This window comes from Mycetomoellerius zeteki, unplaced genomic scaffold, assembly GCF_001594055.1.
Source record: "Mycetomoellerius zeteki isolate Tzet28-1 unplaced genomic scaffold, Tzet1.0 scaffold364, whole genome shotgun sequence".
In the NCBI taxonomy this organism is placed as follows: domain Eukaryota; kingdom Metazoa; phylum Arthropoda; class Insecta; order Hymenoptera; family Formicidae; genus Mycetomoellerius; species Mycetomoellerius zeteki.
The window spans coordinates 774,679-795,868 of NW_017257354.1; the positions used below are offsets into that span (position 1 = coordinate 774,679).

General features: G+C 31.4%; 1 protein-coding gene across 2 annotated transcripts in view; it reads right to left on the bottom strand.

Annotated features, from left to right (window-relative positions):
• The window catches only part of Shab (Shaker cognate b), a 66,188-nt gene that overhangs the window by 41,990 nt on the left and 3,008 nt on the right, over positions 1–21,190 (bottom strand). For both annotated transcript variants that reach the window (XM_018453090.1, XM_018453089.1), the window contains exons 3-4: positions 19,124–20,454; positions 2,453–3,299 (exon numbers count right to left, since the gene is read on the bottom strand). In XM_018453090.1, coding sequence (XP_018308592.1) covers positions 2,453–3,299; positions 19,124–20,212 — 1,936 coding nt within the window. In that variant the 5' untranslated portion in view covers positions 20,213–20,454. The remainder of the gene's footprint in view (positions 1–2,452; positions 3,300–19,123; positions 20,455–21,190) is intronic.

The following is a 21,190-nucleotide window of genomic DNA, read 5'->3' on the forward strand; positions in this document are numbered from 1 at the left end:
TGTTGTAATTTTACAATATTTTGATAAGCATTTTTTAAATATTACTCGTGCGAATATATTTTTATGTAATAATAATAATATATCTTTTTATAATAAATCTTTTTAAATATAAATTTTTAAATGTTCCAAAGTAGTCAACGGAGGAATGACGGCATTTGGAATAATTCGTGCATAAAAAAATTAGAGTGGAATAGGCCTACTGGGGAAACCACTATAAAAAAAGCGCACCATGCTATCTACCTCATGACAGGTGGTGTGGAAATGATAGCATTTTATCATTTTCTTTGGTCATAGACATTTCGAAGGGTGAAATCAGGCCTCATGTGTGAAGCGATTTTCAACTTTCTCCGCTATATCTCGAAAACTATTCTGATTTTAATGAAACTTCGTGAACTTGTAGCTTACATAAAGAGATGAATTTAGAAAATATCATTATGTATGTACATATTGTAAAATTTATATAAGATATTTTATATGATTATCATTATTTGGCATCTATTTAAAATAATAAAGAATCATAAACTTTAATATATTTTAAAATTATTGTGAAATTTTACTATGTTTTTTTAAAATAAATTAAACTTATTTTATACTTTATTATGGAAATATATTAATATATCAGAAAAAATCACAATAAAATTATTTGAAATATCATATTCTACGATTAGTACTACGATTTTCTACGATTAGTACTACGATTAGAGTAAATTCTAAAAGAAAATTCTCTCCATGTATGTAAACTTAAAAGGAAAGAAAGAAGGGTGGTATGAAAGAAAGGAAAGAGATTGGTTTTCTAATCTAATTACGACATATATCTAATATATCTATTATATGAACGACATATATTTAATATGTCTCTTAAATATATGTCGTTGCGGCGCTAGCGATACAGTTACAGGTTCTGGTGCAAGAGACACTAGCTCAGCGCCAGCGAACACTGCGATATCTTCTGCATCATTCTACCTACACTGTTTGCACTCTGCACTTGAATCTGCAGATACTCCGTAGATATAAGTAAAAGTGAGATTATGTCTAACAAGGACACACCACAGTGAACTCTTATTGTTTGCCAACATTAAATTCATTCATTCAAGATGACTATTGGTTAATTAAATAAAGTATAAAAACAAAAAAATGTTTGTTTTCATATATTATACATATATATCTGCATATTGTAACGCTCTGTATGTATCATATATGTCGTACATATACAGTATACAAAATCCATGTTTTTATACATATATTGCGAGTGCTTTAATCAAGTGCTTTAATCAAACACCCCGAAGATATAAAAATTTCTCATGCATATAAAATGTACATCTAATGGTGCGTTCCGAGTTGCGCATGAAGCGTGTGATGTATCGTTTTATCCTTCTTTATTATTTGGTGAACAAGGATAAATGATGCATCATGCGCTTCATACGTAACTCGGAACGCATCCTAATAGTGTTTTCGATCTGAGTGGTTTGCACCGATTTGGGTTGGATAATATTCTACTATTGATGTTACATGTTCTACCAATAGGAGAGCATACAACGTCATTAATCCAACCCAGGTTGATGCAAATCCGTTTGGGCCGAATACGCTATAAAAGAAAAGATCGAAAGAAGGAATGAGGAATGGACAGTACGACTAATTGATCTATGATTGTATCGATCTTCTATCTCAAAGATACATTTTATACGTATATACGCGAAGGAGAGAAAACGCACCTGTGCCAAATAAGTGTGCTTTTCTCTACGTGAGCATTACCTCCACTCCCCAAATTTCGGTGAATGCTCAATCTGGGTATACTATATTTATGGATAAATTTTATACAAATAGCATATAAGCAACAAGTAGTCACCTCAGCGCGATAGGTCTGTATATCCCGATTCTGTAACTCTTAACGACAGTGTCGGTATCGTTATATTATTGTTGCGTAGATATTATACATGATAAAAAAAGTTACGCAATAGTAACATAACGATATAGAATTGTCTTAGACTTACAAAATCGAGGTATTGGAGCATTTTCACGATGTTAGAAAAGTAGGCGAAGAGCTGCATTTTCATTGTATTTTATATTGTTCGTGGGGCCTTGGTGTCTTCCTACAATCAGTCGGATGTTTTTATGCTTCATTTAATTCACAAATGTACTCTCTTTAAGCAGAAAACAGCCGAAACAAACGGAAAAAAAATTTTTTTTGAATTTTCGAATTTTTCACTACAATTTTGAAAATTGAGACCTCTGCTTCTCATAGAAGATATCATTCGATCAAGCTGAATTTTTTTACAGTTTTTATTGGCTCAAATACGCAACTTTTGCGCACTATTAAAATTCAATCCTCGAAAAAAAGGTTTTTTCACTCCACCCTAATATATGTATATATAAATATATTAAAGACAGAAAATTTATAACAAATATCAATCGTAGATCGTATCTTTCACGGGCACATTAGTCCATCGCTTACCAGTATCGACAATGACGTCGATGAGATCCATACTCTTGGCGAAAGCGTCTCTCAAGTTGATATGATGAAAAGACACGATGCTGCCTTCCCGTTTGGCCCTCTCAAGAGCCTCTCGTCTTTTGATGGCTTTTTCCCGTCTCATCTGATTTTTGTAGAATTCGGCGAAATTGTTGACGATAATGGGAATGGGCAACGCGATTACCAGGACACCACATATACAACACACACTGCCGATCACTTTGCCGAGCGGGGTCGTGGGGTAGATGTCGCCGTATCCGACGGTGGTCATTGTGATGCCTGCCCACCAGAAGGTCTCTGGAATGCTTATGAATTTGGTCCCGGGTTCCTCCTTCTCGGCAAAATAGGCGAGGCTCGAGAATATGAGGACGCCCATCGCCAAGAAAAGCATCAGTAATCCTAACTCTTTATACGAGTTACGTAAAGTGAAGCCAAGACTCTGCAGCCCGGTCGAATGACGGGCTAATTTTAGGATCCTTAGGATCCGCATTATACGAAAGATCTGCACTACCCTGCGCACGTCCTGGAACTGGTCGTTTGCATTTTTGTTGGTTTCGACCAGGAATAAAGATACGAAGTATGGTAGTATCGCCAGCAAATCGATCACGTTAAGACCGCCTTTGAAAAATTTCCATTTGTCCGGCGAGGCACTGAACCTAAGCAAGTATTCGAGAGTAAACCACGAAATGCACACAGCCTCCACCATAGCGAGCTGCGGATTGTCTTGGAAGTTTCCCTTCTCATCATTTACTTGCATACTAGGAATGGTGTTGAGAGTTAGTGCGATCGTTGAAAGCACAATAAAGAGTATTGATATCACAGCTATCACCTGAAAAAGCGACGGATCAACTGATCAAAGAAAGCTAATCACAAGCTTTATTTAACTTATGTGTAACAGTTTTCCCTTTTAATCTTTCTTTATCTGTCTCTATTGTAACTGAGTAATGAGTGAGTGAGAAGAAAGAGGAAAAATCGAGTGATAGAGAGAGTTAAGGAGGATCAAAGAAGGATGGGATGGAAGGAAACGAGAAAGGGGAAAGAAGATAGGGAGGAGGGAGGGAGTGTGGGAGGGAGGGAAAAGAGATAGAGAAAACGAATTAGAGAGAGAGAGAGAGAGAGAAGCCATCCATCAAAATGTTCCTCTTGCATTCTCGGACATACATCCTATTCTTTTCCTTTCTCTTCTCCTTCCCCCGCTTCTATATCTGTCTTTTTTCCTTCTCTTTCACATTTACCTTCATTACAGTCTCTTATCATGGTTCACCCTTTCTCTCTTCCTGTGCCTCTCTTTCTCTTTCTCTCTCCTTCTTCCTCCCTCTTTCCTCCCTCTTTTTCCCTTCTTTCCCCATCTCGCTCTCTTTTGTGTATGTACGCAACTCGCGCACTCGTGTGTATGACTGTATATAAGGTGGCCCACGTAAAGTGTGACAAGCCACGCCAATAACTCGAAAAATATGGAAAATACGAAAAAAGTGAAACGGTTTCGAGGGAGACGTATTTTGATCACGTTGTTCTTTTCTAGATGGAGATGTCAAAAAGATACGAAAGTTATCTCCACTTTTTTAATGAAATTATATGATTTTTTTACATAATATGATTCCTCTAGTTATTCTGCATAAAAGTATGGGGTCTGAACTTTTTCGACGCTCACACAACTGCGTACCGTTGCCGACTGAACTGTTGGGTTGTGACGCTTGGTGGAGGTACTCCTCAAGAAACTTTAGGCTAATTCTACAATGTGCTCTTTGTTTCCTGTTTCTTGCTGGGAGGGAGGGAGGGAGGGAGAGGATGCTTAAGGACAAAGGTATATGCAGAGGTCGGATTTTGAGATAAAGATCTCGTATTAAAATAAAGATATAAAAAAACCAATAATTTTTATAAGATACTTTATTCTGGCACATATTAAAATATTAAATCTATATCTCATATAAATTATTTTTTTTATAATTATACCTATAATACTTATTTTATGAACAGAATAATGAGATGAATCAATTGTTAAAAAAAACACATAGTTGCTTTAAAAAAAATTTGTAGGCAAAATGAATAATTTTAAATAAGCAACTATGAGTTTTCTTTACATCAATTGATTCATCTCATTATTTTGTTCATAAATGTATTAAGATACGATTATCAAAAAATTAATAATTTGCGAGATATGTATTTAATATTTCATGTCAATATGTGCCAAAATAAAGTATAAAATATCTCATAAGCTATTTATGTTTTGATATCTCTACCTTAATACTTTTATATGTAAAATAATTAGAGGAATCATATTATGCATTGTAAGTAAACTGATATAGTTTGTTTCACTCTAACTTATTGCACTAGTTCAGAACTAGTTCAGAACTCTTCGAAAACAACAAGCCTAATATTACATCCGTACTGAACCCGAGAGTTACTAGTCGGATGTGTAAGCTTGTGTTTTCCAGTAACAATTACATGTTACTAACTGCGGCGGCTATAAAAGAGACTGGAGAACCCTTGAGCGACTTTGCTTTTTTTGTATTCAATATAGGCGGAAAAAGCTACATTTAATCTAACCTTATCTGAAACGAACCTTATTCGAAACCGTGCACATTTTGTTCCAACTGAGGGTGCGTTCCGTTGCATGCATTGAGTGCATAGATCACATTCAATGTGCTGCGCACATTAATATCGTTCCGTTTCGTTAATGCACATGATGCGCGTTTAGAAACGGAACAGTTTACCATGCGTTTTGATGCAAATAAAAATAGACCTACCATGGTAGACTACCATGGGCGACAATAATGTTCATTTCTACCAATGTAGATTAATTTTAATTTTGGTATAATTTATTCTTTATCTTTTTCTAATTCTTAGAACTAAAAAACGATAAAAAGTAAGTTAAACTAAGATTAAAATTAATTTACATTGATAGAAACAGGCATAAGGCCAGTTTCACAATTCATGGTTAACTCTTAACCGAGGTTTAACTTATTCCTCATCTCTTTCTAATGCTAGAATTCGAAAGAGATGAGAAATAAGTTGAACCTCGGTTAAGAGTTAATTAACCGTGAGTTGTGAAACTGAGCCTAAGATATATTTACTGTTGAGATTATTACATAGGATATGAGATTGTATATATTTTAATAGATATCTTGAGTAGCCCTTATAGCAGCTTCTTGGTTGATAAAGAGGGTGAGAACTTCGTTACTCTCGTCAATGATGACTGGAAATTCGATTAAATCACTTTCCATTATTATTACACTATAAATCCGAACAAAAGGCGGCAACAGGCTTTTGAATTTTTTTTAGACGCATCAACTTCGCATTAAATGTTTCACGTTCGAGCTGCTGTAGTTGATGCATGAGAAGTGGGGAGAATCTAGGGAAATATGTGCGCTATCGGTATTCATTGATGCGCGCATTGATTGAAACGGAACGGTTCTATATGTAGTCTATGTGCATTATGCGTGCAACGAAACGCACCCTGAATCGTGCACAATGCTACACTTTGTGCATTCCTGTATACAGTGAGTAGTTACAGAAAGACAGCAATATTTTTTTTCAATGGGTTTCAAAATGCAGTCTGCTCACCGGAGCGATTGGCTCTTATTTATTTAACCATTTACATTCAACCATTCTATAAGCAAAGCTGAGTCCCGAAACATAAAAAAAAAGTATTGCAACCTTTCTGTGATTCACTGTACATTTGTGTTAAGATGTATTAAGCAATTGAAAAGCACCCTATAACATCATGTCGAATTATATTATTATTATATAATTATATTGTTATTATAATTTTATATACATTTTCATCAATTCCATGACAATTCATTAAAAAATATAAACTTTTTTATAACTTTGGAAAATGATCATCTTTTTTGAAACACTGTATCTATAACAATAACTATAAAATTGATAGTGACGAATTACGATAATGTTTCTACAGTGATAGAATTAAGCAAATATGAAATAACATATCTTTTAGCGCATTTGCGATATACAATAAGCAAGCAAATATGCAAAAAAAAAATTTTTGATTGAGTACTTTTTTCTTCACATTGAGTACGACATACATACAAATCATTTTACTTGAATATTAAAAAAAAAAATAGTGCTATCTCTTACTCTCCCAACTTCTTATTATAATCATGGTTTTTTGATATTAAGAGAACTAAGAAGTTCTTAATATTAGTAACCTTGTTGAAGAATAATACTATTCAATGGAGATCCAATATTGTTAAGAAAATCTAATGTCGAGTGGTATTTATTTCCAAGTATAAATCCACTCTGTTCTTCTGCGTGTTTATATAAAGTAGAATGGATAGATAAATGCGTTTAGCTAAGCCGAAAGATTCTTGCAATACAAAATACAAAAGGAGAAAGGCCATTGAAGAAGCAACATCTCTGATCAAGAGAGCCATCATATATGCAAGGAGGACATGATATAACTTCAATAAACAAATGTTTCTGTGAAATTGAAGAATATGATTCAATAGAATCAATAGTGTTTTCCTAGAAATGTGTAATGTAACTTTGTGAACATAGCTTTACCAGAGAGTATCTCGTCGTTTAAACGCAGTCTGCCCGACGTCGCTCGACTCATACAAGTTTTATTGCATTGCTCGGCCAGCATTTAAAAACGTTTGTGCGTCCCTTCAAAACCCCGCTCCCTTGCTCAGAATTATATATAAACTTGTTTTTTTAAGAAATCACTAATCCATCTCCTCCTTCCCCTGTGTCTCTCTTCCTACTATTTTTTACTCTAGAGCAATCGCTACAATGCGAAATCAATTCGTTGCTTCGAAGATTTAGCGAAATCATAATACCAACGATTATGCGCAATTAGGTTGTTAAATATAAAATAACAATGATTTTGCTTTACAATATTTAAATTGCAAGTAAATAGGGAAAGTGCACATACATTCGATAGCAAATCAATAAAGCAGCAGGTTTTGCTTATGTCTTTCTTTGTTTGCAATTAACCTTTTAAAAAATAATATTATTTTAAATAATATCAAATAAAGAAATAAAAGTTTTGAATATTTATGTACAGAAAAATAAACGACTAGAAACGTTTCTAGAAAATAAAATATACAAGGTAATTTAATACAGGTACGAATAACATTTGAAAGATAATAAAACATGATAAAAGAAACATTTTTTAAATCTTATATCCAAAAGCATCATATTTCATATGGTTATGAAATAGAGGTGAAATTATATGTATATACAAAGTGTCCCAGAATATTTGGAACTCTTTTCATGTGCAGATAGAGCGGACTAAACTAAGTTAAAAAGTCCTCTACAACTTTTCAATTTTCGCAGTTAACGAGTTATTAATTATTAAAAATCGCAGTATTGTAGCCGAAAATTCTGAAAATTATTGAATCTAAACTGAAATTGTTCTGAAAATTTTGCTGAAATTTGTTGAAATTTCCCTAAAATTGGATTTAAACTTTGCTGAAAGCAATTTAAAAAAAAATCAAAAAATCGTTGAAATTGAACTACAATTTCTCCATAAATTTATTCGAAAATTTTTTCAAAAATTTTATGATATTTCTCTAAAAATGTATTGAATATTCTTTAAAATTTTACTAAAAGTATTGCAAAATTGTTACGAATATACGAAAATTAGTTTTTCTACATTTATGTTTTACATAAATGGTTTTAATATGTGTGAGAAGACAGTGTGATATTAAGTATGTTCTATTAGTACATTATAATTACTACATTTTGATGAAAGCGGCGCACTTGCATACGGTTTAATTGCACACATCATTCATATCGGCCTAGTAATTTTCACTGCTTCACCAATGAGATTATATTATTTTAAATTAGCCAATTAGTGCACCGAAAAAAAATTTACGAAATTTGAATAAATATTTGTTTAAATAGTACCAATGGGACCATTTGCTTACAGAAAATAAATATTTATTCGATTTAAAAAAATGATATTTAAATTAAGTATAATTTTTTTTAATTGAACAAATATTTATTTATTGTAAGTAAATAGTCCCATTGGTACTATCTAAACAAATATTTATTCAAATTTTGTAAATTTTTTTCAGTGTGATGTGGGCAATTGAGATACACCCTATTTTAATATTCGTATAAGAAAAAGAATATTTGTATTGAGTCTTTTTAAGATAACCTATTGAAAATTATTCATAATGTTACTCGTATTTGTTGGATTTTAAGAAAATATATATTTTTCTTTGTAAAAACTAATGATTGTTTATTAGAATTACAATTTAGCAGACCAATCATACAATTTACTGAGTCTTGAAATCGTGATATGTGATTCGAATTTTCCTATGAAGGGGTTATTCTTGAGCCAAAAAACGACATAAGTTGTATGTCGGAAAGTTTATTGATAATTGATCTAAAGGGGTTGTTTTGTTTGTGCATTTTGGGCAGATTGTATAGTCTTGTTGAGAAAAGATTGTAGTGTTGATTTAATTTTATTGGGAATGTTTCTAAGATTGGTGTTCTGTACGAATGTATTCGTACAGAATGTATGTATAATTGGATCGTTATCGAACTTTTTGTATGCTTTGTCCAAGAGTACCATGTAGTTATAATTCAAATCTCACTCAGACTCATAATTACTCATCTATAAAACTGATTACGCAAAATCCAGTGACTGTACTTCGTGATTGTACCAAATCTAATAATGAGGAAATATAATTTTTTCTAAGATGAATTGCAGAACATTTTACTTCATTTCACGTACAGGATATGTTTAGAAGAGATAGAGATGAGGTTTTAGAAATTAAATGAACACTTCAATGAATCTAAATTTGTAAGAATGAGAGTAAACTCACAATTTCGAAACACATACCAATTATTTATAGTCTATGCTGTATATTAAAACAAAAAATGTAGAACCTATTCTAAGATATTATTGTACATGCGAAAGGAAACACGAATATTATTCACTGAACAAACTATCAATAATATTACAATATATCAATGTTATAATTTTTTATTCAATAATGTAACTATTATATACAACATATGTTATATTACATTTATGTTATTGAGTGAGAAATTATAACATTGATGTAATATTACTGTCAGTTTATGGTTTAGCGAGTAGATATCTGTAATATATTATAATACTTAGAGCATGCAATATAAAAATAATACAAAATATTCATTATCAAATCTTTTGAATAGAATGTAAAATGTAGCTAATAAAACTATAATTATGATTAAAAATTGATTATATTTATTAATCATTTGATGGAATTACGAAATGCAATCATTGAATTTAATGTAATCAACTGTATGGATGAGTAGTTAAGAAAGTCTAAGTAAGACTCAAATTGCAATCACGTAATGAGTTTTGGGGATTTTACTTGTTAAAACTCGTAGGAGTTGCAGGCACGATAATTTTCGCATTAAAATTCTAAAAATTATCAATTTCCAATCTTTTCTGTAGACTAAATTATAGTTGCTGCAGAACTGTACCCTTTGAGATTTTTTATCGGCATTTCATGAACTATTATGCAATTGAAAAGTACAGGCTATAAGAACAGGGAAAAGATTTCAACCTACCGTATATTCTAGAAACCGTATATTCTGGTAAACATGATTTCTGATAGAAATTGAAATTTGTTATTTCTTGTTGCCTATACTTTTTCGTATCTGAAATTTATAATTTTAAAGTTAAAATAAATTCCAATGGGAAATAATTTTCAACATAAGATGTGTGTGTCAGGGTTCTTTGGCATTTTAAAATAATTTTTATTTAGATAAATTACAAAATTCTAAAAAATTGGAAGAAAAAAAGAAAATTTTGAAACACACACACACACACACACACACACACACACACACACACGAGGGGCTACTCACCTCTAAAATCAGCGAAGAAATCAACGAAGCAATCAAGCATTCAGCATCGAAATTAAGAAATTATCTGAAATCAAACAAAAAAACATGGTCGAAAAAAACGCGTTTTTGGTCGCGCGTCTCGAATTTCTTTCGGAAAACAAATGAAGTCACTATAAAATCACGTTGAAATAGCATAAATATCAGAAATTGGAAATCATTTTCATCAATGAGTAACCTCTCGCATGCATACATGATCATTATTTTTTTAATCTGAATGCATCATAATTAAAATATGTTGAAGTTAAAATTTTCGTGTATAACATTTTTCTCATATATTTTTTTCATTTAAAAAAACAAACGTCAATTTTACTTTAAGAAGATAATTCTTCTTAAAGTGAAATTGACCTAAACATTTATTTTAAAAACATAAAAGATGTGACATTTATCTTTATTCTACAAAATATTCAAAATTTGTCAAAATTGAAGATAAAAAAAATATAATTGAGTACGTTTCTTTTTAAATAAATAGAAAAAAAACATTACAATGTAAGATATTTTATTCTACACACTTTTCAAATCATAAAATTAATCATTTTTTCATTTCAACTATACTTATTCGACGGCTATTATGATTCTTATTTACACTTATCAATCGATCCACAATTGACTCTCATAATCCATTCGACCTATAAAAGACTGCGGTGCTGGATCTCAAAGCGTTAAGAGAATCCTAAAATAAAGCCTGAACTCTGAGATCGCTGTTTTATCAATAAAATGCGACACATCGACATATTTTTATATCCTACTATACATCAATATCGCTCGCCCACATATACATAAATTTTCGAAGGACAATATTTTAATTAGACGTCTAAGTCTAATTCTAAGAATTCCACGTTATTTGTTCGTGTAAACTACCAATCTGTGGACCACAATTTCGTAAGTATAATTGCAAAGCTCTTATATCAAACAAATGTTGTACGATATTGACAGCTCTGACACTGTATTAGACACAGAAATGGTAAAAAAGATCTCAATTTAAACAGTATTTTTCACTCTCAACCTAAACTCCACTTTACAGACGTTTACTTTAATTCTGGAAAAGGATTTTAGAATCTAAAGAAAGAAGACAGAAGTAATTATTGTACAAAAATTATTGCGTTTAGTCCGTAAACAGACTTTAGGATCCTCCTAATATGCTATGTATGCCGTTCTCATACAGGCATGCAGCGAGGTAAGGGCAACAAAAACAATTTTGGAAGTCACTTCAAAATATAAATGCCGGATTTTCATTTGTTTTAAATAATTTAATGGATGAACGTTATGATGAGATTAGTTATGTTGTATATTAGGAATTAGGGTCATTTTTTTAAATTATCAGTGTCATTTCTAAAAGTTAGGAAAGAATATGTTACGTGAAAGAATGAATCCCGCGCAAAATATTATTTTATCTCGAAGCAACAGTGTGTGCAATGTGTATTGTTTGTGGTGTCAAGTATATCAATAATATCCGTACGATATAAGATAATATTTGTTACTTGAAACAAGAAAAAGTTACTGAATCAATCATTCTTTTTGTGAATGTTGAAATTGCAGTATCTGATGTATCAATAATACGTTAAACAATGCCTACATTTTTTATACTACAAATGAGTTCATGCAAATATTATTTGAGTTAATAGTATTTCAATCATTATCTTTATCTGAATACAAACTTAGAATTAAATTTAATTAAACTTTTTTCTGTCAAAATTTAATTATTTGCCATTATTTATATCTTATTATTTTTAACCATATTTTTTAGAGTTGACGATTTCGTCCGGATCTATAAATATCCAAGTATCAAGATCTTGAATACGTGGATAGAATGTTCCACGGATCAAGATCGTAGATATTAAAATTGGTCCAGGATCGGGGGTCGATTATGTATTTTGAAATAAGGTGAAAATTACAAAAATGAATAAATTCACTAGGTATTGATATATGTATAGAAAAAGGAGTTGAGAGATCCAGGTTCGGATCCAAAATCCGTATTCAGATTCGAAATCCGAGATTCAGAACTGAAATCTGAGATTTGGATTCGAAAAATACGGATATTTCGCTTCAATCGGATATTCGAATAATCGTCAACCCTAATATTGTCATAATAAAGCTACAAATTAAAATCTTGCAAGATTTATTTAAAATTAACTGAAGAATATTTATTGTTTATTAATAAATTTATGTTCTGCAAAAGCTTTATTTATAAAAAAAACTGTTCTTATTGCTCACATTTTTTCATTTAAAATAATACCTTAATGTTGAATTAAAAAGTTTAAAAAAAATACTTTTTTATTTCTTGGTTCTTATTCTCAAGTATTTAACATTTCCAAAATCGAAAAAGAATACATAATTCTAATTATTTAAAACATGATTATTCTTATAGCATCCAATACAACATAAATAATACATTGCAAATACCGATATCGGACTTAATAGAGAAATAGGTTTGTATTAATATATTTCTAATTAATATATTTTTTAAATTTCATCTTTGATAGATCCAGTCTTTATTGACTTTTATATCATGTGGTTACTTACGTTAACATCAATACACATGATGTCTAAAAACTTATTTTCTTTTCAATTGTTTATAAATGCTAAACTATATAAATATGTTTATATGACAAATTTGAAAAAACTCCGTAAATTATAATTTACGTTCTGTTTCGACATTAAGTATTTGACAAATGAAAACATCAAAATTAATTTTTCGTCTAAATAAATTGATTTAGGCTGGGTTGTTCCACCTTTCGATAAACTTCGAGCTCAATGTCTTACTCTTATATTCTCTTCCGTTCTTTCTGTTTTACTCTTTTGTTTACCACGTAGATAAGTTACCACACAGTTTATTTGAAGATGGAACAACCGGCCAATCTAAAATTAACTTTTCTATTTCAGTTTCTACTTCATTGTCTACTTATACTTTTGAAATGTAATTAGCTATCATCCTTACTTTATTTAAGAGAACATAATAGATAATTCTAAAAGATATAAATTTAAAAACTTACTAACAAAATATTACTTTTATGAAAGTATCATTATTTTTACTTTGTTCACTAACATATGAAAAAAAGAGTTACAACAAATTTGTTACAGTTTATGTATAAATATTTTAATATATATATAAAAATTTCTTTGTTATATAAATTTGTTTTACTATAAATATAAAAACACATAAATAAATTATAAACAACTTTACGTATTTATCTTTTCGTATAGGTTCATGTAAGACGTAGGTGTGTGTGTATATATACACACAATATCGAATTGAATTCGCTGGCAGCGACTGTAAATAACGCTTAGGGAGCGGTGTCAAGAAAGAATCAACGTGATACCTGGTAATCGCATATAAAACACTCCCATTATCATCGGTAGCCGATTACATAACACGATGATCATTTATGCTTGGGATAAATACAAACTATGGATTAGAAGCTAATAATACAGATAGAGAAAAAGACAGATTAGTATTATGTTGAATAACCTCACCTAGAAGTAAAAATATAAATATGTAAAATATAATAAATATTAAAAGTATATATTTTTCCAGTATAATATATATGTGTACATACATATATGTACTATATACATGTGTGTATATATCACAGTTTTAGAAAATTTTTTGACATTTTAACACTGATATATACACACACATATATATATTTTTTTTTCAATGTTAAAATGTTGAAAAATTTGCAAAACTACAGTGCCTATATATTTACACTAAAATAACAGCGAGCGTATTATATAAGATATTATCTTGATAAAAGTAAAATATCAATACCAAAGTAAAACACTATGATGCTAATCAGCATGCTAAAACTAAATAAAACGTAAATAAATTATAATATATCTTTTATGGCTTACGAACTACACTCGATCGATTCACGCGAATTCGATTTTGCTGTATGGTCACATAGAAATTATTTTCTTAGGATAATCCTTTAAAAGCTTTGTTGTCTTTCTACTCATATTTAGTCAAATAACTAATATTTTAAAAGATTTTTCTCAATAAAACAGGCATGATTAGAAAAATATATCAGATTAATAGCTGTAATGCAATTAAAAGTACATAAATTTTAAACTTGTTTAAAAGTTTTCAAGGTATATTTATATTAAGTACATTTTTTAAAATTGAATTATTGACGATCTATTACAACTTTAAGCATGCTATTCTTTTCATTGTGTGTCGCTTTTTGTATATTTTCAATAATTATAATAAAAAAATTATACATTCTCCTGTATCATCATATACATTAAGAACATATATTTATTATTAAATGTCCATATATCATTTTAAATACATACATCATTGTTAATAATTAATGTTATACTCGACTCTTGTTTGATGAACATAATAATACTTGTTAAAGCATTTTTATTAATATAAAAATGCTTTAATCAATATTATTATAAAAACTTATAGAATGCAAAAATATACAATATTAAGTAATTCAAAATTTTTGTTAGACTACCATTTATTCGCAATAAAATTTATAAATGTTTCAGAAAGTCAGCGAAATCGATTTATCGATTGAGTGCATGGTACAATTTAAAATAAAATTGAATTAAAAGTTATATGTTCTTTCTAATCTGTTCATTTATATGCGAGCTACATTGAATCGATATTACAATATTGATTTAATAATATCTTTGCTTGTAAAGCTAATAAAGACTCACTCCTGCAAAAAAAACTGCAAGCGTGAATATATTGATTAATGCAAACAAAAGTCCGTCTAAAAATATTAACGTTAAATAAGAATTCAAATGTGGCAATTAATGAATTTGGCTCATGTCCAAAATGCTTCAATTCTGAATCCTTATGAATACGTATTACATAAAGTTATTCGATCCTTGGATCCTTATTAATACGCGTGCAAAAAGCCAGAATAAATGCGCAATAAATAAATACAAAGTCAATTAACAAAAAAAATTAATAATACGAGTTTCCTTTTGAGACGGATGTAAGGAAAGTTTTGTATGAGAGGGGAAACGTCGCGAATCATCTGATATACATACCACGATAAGAAAATCACGTCATTAACCTTAAAGATAAAATTTAATAATTAAGAACCGGCTGCATCAACATGACTTACAATTAGTTTAACTCTTCTTTCGTGTACTATAATGTATTGTGTTAATAAATCTTCATATTTATTTAATACTGGAAATCACTATACAAATCTAACTGTTTTTGAAAGAATTCAAATCAAACATTCCTATTTTGCATTTCTAATTGCTTAAAAGAAGACTCAGTTTCATCGATTTCGATTTTAAACTTGACATACCTGTTATTATTGTTAAAGTCGAGACCTTATGTAAAATATAATACTTTACTTTTTTTATTAATAACGGATATAACATTTTAATAAATAATATATAGCAGTTTATGAAAGTTATTCTGAGTCATAATTGTAATAATATATACCGTAATTAAAAATTATTGAAACTGGATTTTCTCTTTTTCATAGTTTTACCAAAATAAACTACTAACCGATATATTTTCTGAAACATGATTAACCATAGCAAATTTATATGTTATAGTATATGTATAAATGTGTATAATATAGTTTCACGAATTTATAGAAGTATATTATTATAAAACTCGAAATAAAAAAATATACATATATATTGTTATGTGGCAGGGCTGTTGTGGCGTCGCAGCGCCCCTCCGCCGTCGCAAAGTGCGAGATCACGCTTAATATCGAGCCGGAAAGACCAAGATCAGAGTCCCCAGAAGATCGCATTTAAACAGATAGAGCTATATTTTAATCCCGATTTTTTTTTTATTATTTAGGCACCTCGAATGCATGACGATGACTAGGAGCTACCCGAGGAGTGTATGCATTTCAGGGACGGTATATCTAAAAGTTACCAATTGTTACACCGTAACAACCTTCCTCGATCGAAGTATAACAACTAACTCCAACTCGCCATTTTTAATTCGAGACAATACAGATCGAAAACTATAGTATACATATCAATTCAAAGAAAACGTTTTATTGTAACTAAATATACATTTAAAAAATATACAAAAGTATAATAACAAAATATACAAAAGTATAATAACATATTTACAGCTTATATATTAAAAAAAAACAAATAATTCACAGAATAAAATATTTTTTTACTTCTAACAGTAAAAAAATCACAAAACAAACATAATGTCTTCTACAATTCAATTATGCTATTAAACTAATTGTACATAAAATACGTAAAATAGTAATATATAATGCCACAGTTTGTCAAACTAACAAGGAAAGACTCCCAAGTATGTTTCTTTTCGATCTTAATGAAACTTGATGGGTTTGTAGAGAGGATAAAAATATCCGATACATATTTCTTTATTGGCAATCAAACATGTTTAAAAAATGAAAGTCTTTTTAGAATTAGTCTTCGAAAATCAGCCAAATTTTCGTTTCTCGGCTATAATTTTTGAACGATATACGATGTAAAGAAAATACGTAGTTACTTTAAAAAATATACATAGGCAAAATGGATAATTTTGTAAATAAGCAATTATATGTTTTTTTTTACATCAGTTAATTCATCTCATTACTCTGTAAAAATATTAACGATTATCAAAAAATTATTAATTTACGAGATATTTGATATTTCATATCAATATATGTCAGAATAAAGTATAAAATATCTCGTAAACTATTGATTTTTAGGGCATCTCTCTTTTATATGCAGAATAATTAGAGGAATCATATTATATAAAAAAAACCTATATAATTCCATTAAAAAAATAAAGGTCACCTTGAAATTTCAAAGGCACATTCACCTAGATTTGTGTCGCGCGGAGATTGCCTAGTAGACGCACCTATCAAGCAGTCCCAATTCCCCGTGCAACAAGCGACTACGACCGATAGGCGTGTATACTTAGCAATAGTCCGCGCGGATACGTGCTCTTATTCAGTCATCTTTAGAAATTAATATATCCTAAAGTAATATGAAAATTGTAAAATGGTAAAGGACTTTTCGATTCAGTTCAGTCCGTTCTACCTGCTCACGAGGGGTGATCCCATAGATCGAGGACACCCTGTATAAAAATCTGTGATTGCGAGATCCCTGAGCGCAAATTTCTCCTCGCAAATTGCTCAACATCGCAACGCGACATCCATCTCAATATCCATCGGAGTCTCACTGTTTACGCACGATTTCGGAAGTGATAAATGATATAGCCAAGAGCACCCGGTTAATTTTCATATCAGTGAATAGCTTTCAAATTTTATACATTTTGTATATTTATGAAATTACATTATTATACTTCGTTTAGAAGTTACAGCCGAAAAACGAAAATACTGAAATACTACTAACGAAAATACTAGGCTCATTTCTTCTTTAAACATGTTTGTTGATAAGAAAAAACACTCGAATATTTTATCTCCTATACAAACAGTACAAACCCAATAAGTTTCATTAAAATCGGAGGGGAACACCCGGGAACCTTTTCTTGTAAAACCTTTCCTAATGAAACAGTAAAATAACATAAATAACATAAACAATAAATTTATAAGATAGAAAGATATAGGTAAATATGAAATTTATAGTAATTTATAGTAATATCACACAATACATTTATCAGTAACGATAATTTGATATAGCCAATTAATTTTTTAATCAGATTATTATCAGATAATTGAGATCGTCGATGCAATCAGTCCAAATACTTAAAAACAACATTGTGCCAAACATAAATAATTTCATTGTTTTATAATTTTTCAATGTTTTTCAGATAGAGATAGAATACATTTAATAGAATTCAGTCAGAGAATAAATCAGATAGTAGTACGAAAATAAAACAGTACACTTCTCGCATACAAAGGCTGTGTTCCAAAATTGACTGCCAGTATTGAAAATCTATAGTGCACGTAACGTAAACTGTAGATTTTCAGTGTTGGCAGCAAATTTGGAATACAGCCAAAATAGTGATTTTCCATTAAAGATAAACATTTAAAAAGCTACTAATGAAATTTGAAACTTTAGTGATATTTTTAATGTATTTTTAACCGCCACTCATATACATTGTAAAAATACTTGAATAGTAATATTTTTAGTGATCTGATTAGTGATCTTTAATAATTTAAACTAATCGGTATCGAATTCCGTGAGTCTTTGTTCTGACGATTAATTCAAATCGGTTCAAATTCAAAATTGTTTTTTCATGATAAATCGTGATTTATGACAAGAAGTTCCATGAAAATTAGATCATCAATATGAATATTAGCAGAAGTTTTCTACAATATACTTTTATATCTAATAATTTAACGATAATATTTGTTTTTTCTTAAAATACTTCCTAACTTCATAATTATCTTAAATATTAATCAGCACTTATATAAATCATAAAATAAATTTCTTCTTTAAATTATAGTTAACATAAAAATTGTTGTAGTTATGTAAAAAAAACAATATTGAGATATATATTCATTATTTATATGATTAAATATTAATAATTTATACAACATTACGTCACATTTGTGTGATTATTTACTATACCCTACTGAGAATGAAAAAATGACTAACATCAAGCAAATGTGAAATAATATGAGATAAAATTAAAAGCAACACAAGAAGAACAATAATAAAAAGTCAGGAATTATAAAAGAAAAAATAACTGATAACTCATATATTCATATACTACTGCTTTCCGTTTTGACTAACAATAAGACATCCTGTCTAAATGCATACACGATAGAGCAGGTGACGATGCGCGACGTTTCTCGTGTGCATTGTCTTCTGTCGCATACTCATACACGCACAAATTGGTTTTCAAGCCACAATCCGACTCACCCGTGCCGCAATGGAGGTGGTTGGTTTCTCCAAAAGATCCCATAACCATTTTTGATATTGAGCGCACTTTCCCTCACCGAATTCTTCTTCTTCACGTTGTCGAAGTGACTCTGCCTCCTTACGCATTTCCTCGTGTACATGCTCCTTACGCTGATGATACTTATGCTGACAGCAACTTTCAAGATAGAGCTCGTCAACACCCCAATATGCGAGATCATCACTAAACGCCAACACGCACATCTCATCTACTAGATGGAGCTTACCAGTACGATAAAAATTAAGAATTGAACTAAATGATTTAGGATGTCGATCGAAAAAATATTCATTGTCGATTAGAGAATAATCGTCGCAGAGTTCAGTTATTGCCTCATGGGTATTGCAGTCTCTTAGTCGACCTAGGCGCGTATGTGGCAACCGCTCGAGAGTACGCCAGAGTACCTCGTGCTTCACGCCACCAACATTAATTGAAACGCGCCGATTTAAAGCCTTCGAACGCATAATCATGAACGGCTCCGGTGGTAGGGATGTCATCGACTTCGAAAAGGCACGCTGCTGCTGCATTTGCAGCGGCAGGGGCGGTGGCGGTGGTGGCGGCGATGGCGGCGGTGGTGGAGGCGGTGGTGGAGTCGGCGGAGGCGGTAAAGACTGCAGGTTTACTGGAGCTACGGTACTGATTGGACCTACAGATGATACGAATGGAGCGTAACGAAGTTCCTTATTCATGTTTCCACCACTTCCTCCTCCTCCTCCTCTTCCACCCATTACTGCAATTCCTCCCGCAGTTCCTTCAGTACCGATTCCACCGAATCCTATTCCACCACCTAACCCAGTCCCCGATCCTCCTATCGATGCATTGAACCCGAGATCTCCTCCGCCACTAATACAATCGGTGTTTCCGCGACCGCCTGCACCAAACTGCTGCAACATCGACATACCGCCACCTTCGAACACGTAGTCCTGGTCGGTGCCGATGTAAGGCACTGTACACGACGACGATAACGATGAAAACGTCGGACCGGTAACCACGGCACTAACATTACGTTCCCCGTCCGCCAATATATTGTCCGCCTCGAGTCTTTCGTTCAGCATTGGACACACAAAGTGACAAATTCAAGTTGTCGATCACCAACGCGATTGCAAAGCAGTTATCTTTCGCAGTATTAACATTAATGTTCTTGCTCGTTTGTCTGATATTGGATGAATGACTTCTATCTTGTGTTTTTCTTCTTCGTCCTCCTCCTCCTTGTCCACCGCGTTTCTTTTCAACTTCATTCGTAAATTCGTTCGATTTCTTTCGTCGATCTGGTCGATCGATTCAGCTGTGTCATTATCTGAAAAAAGACATCGGGGCGCACATATTATTGACGTTATAAGTGAAAAATGATAATAAGTATAGGAGATATTTAGTATAGGAGAATCAGCTTCAATCACCTTCACCTTGACATATCAAGGTCGAATACCCTTTAGCATTTTCTCTAAGCAAAAAATCTTACATAGAGCATGTAATGCATCTATAAAAAAGTGGATGCATAAGCTATAAATCAAGAGTAAATTCCTCTAAGAAATTTCACTATATTAACTTGAATAGCCTTTTGAAATAAGAAAATATGTAAGTTACTCGTGGCACGCCCGTCGCTTTGTAAAGCCCAATCTACATAAGACGCAGGACGCAAGTCGCAAGAGAAACGTATTGCGGGGTCTACAATAGAAGTCGTAGCGGTCGTAGAGTCTTAAGTCGTAGAAAATTAACCAATCACAGTCGAATATGAGAAGAATAATCGACTATGATTGGTCAATTTTCTACGACTTAAGACCCTACGACCGCTATAACTTCTATCTATTGTAGACCCCACATATTTCAGATTGTAATAGGTCGCAGACTGCAATACGTAGGCGACGCAAGACGCAGGACGCGAAAGTTGAAGTTCACCCAACTTCCTGCATCCTGCATCCTACAACCTATTATAATTAAAATACATTAGATTAGTTTCTAGTTTTGCGACCTGCGACCCGCGTTCTGCGTCTAAAGCCCGATCTACATAAGACGCAGAACGCGGTTCGCAGGTC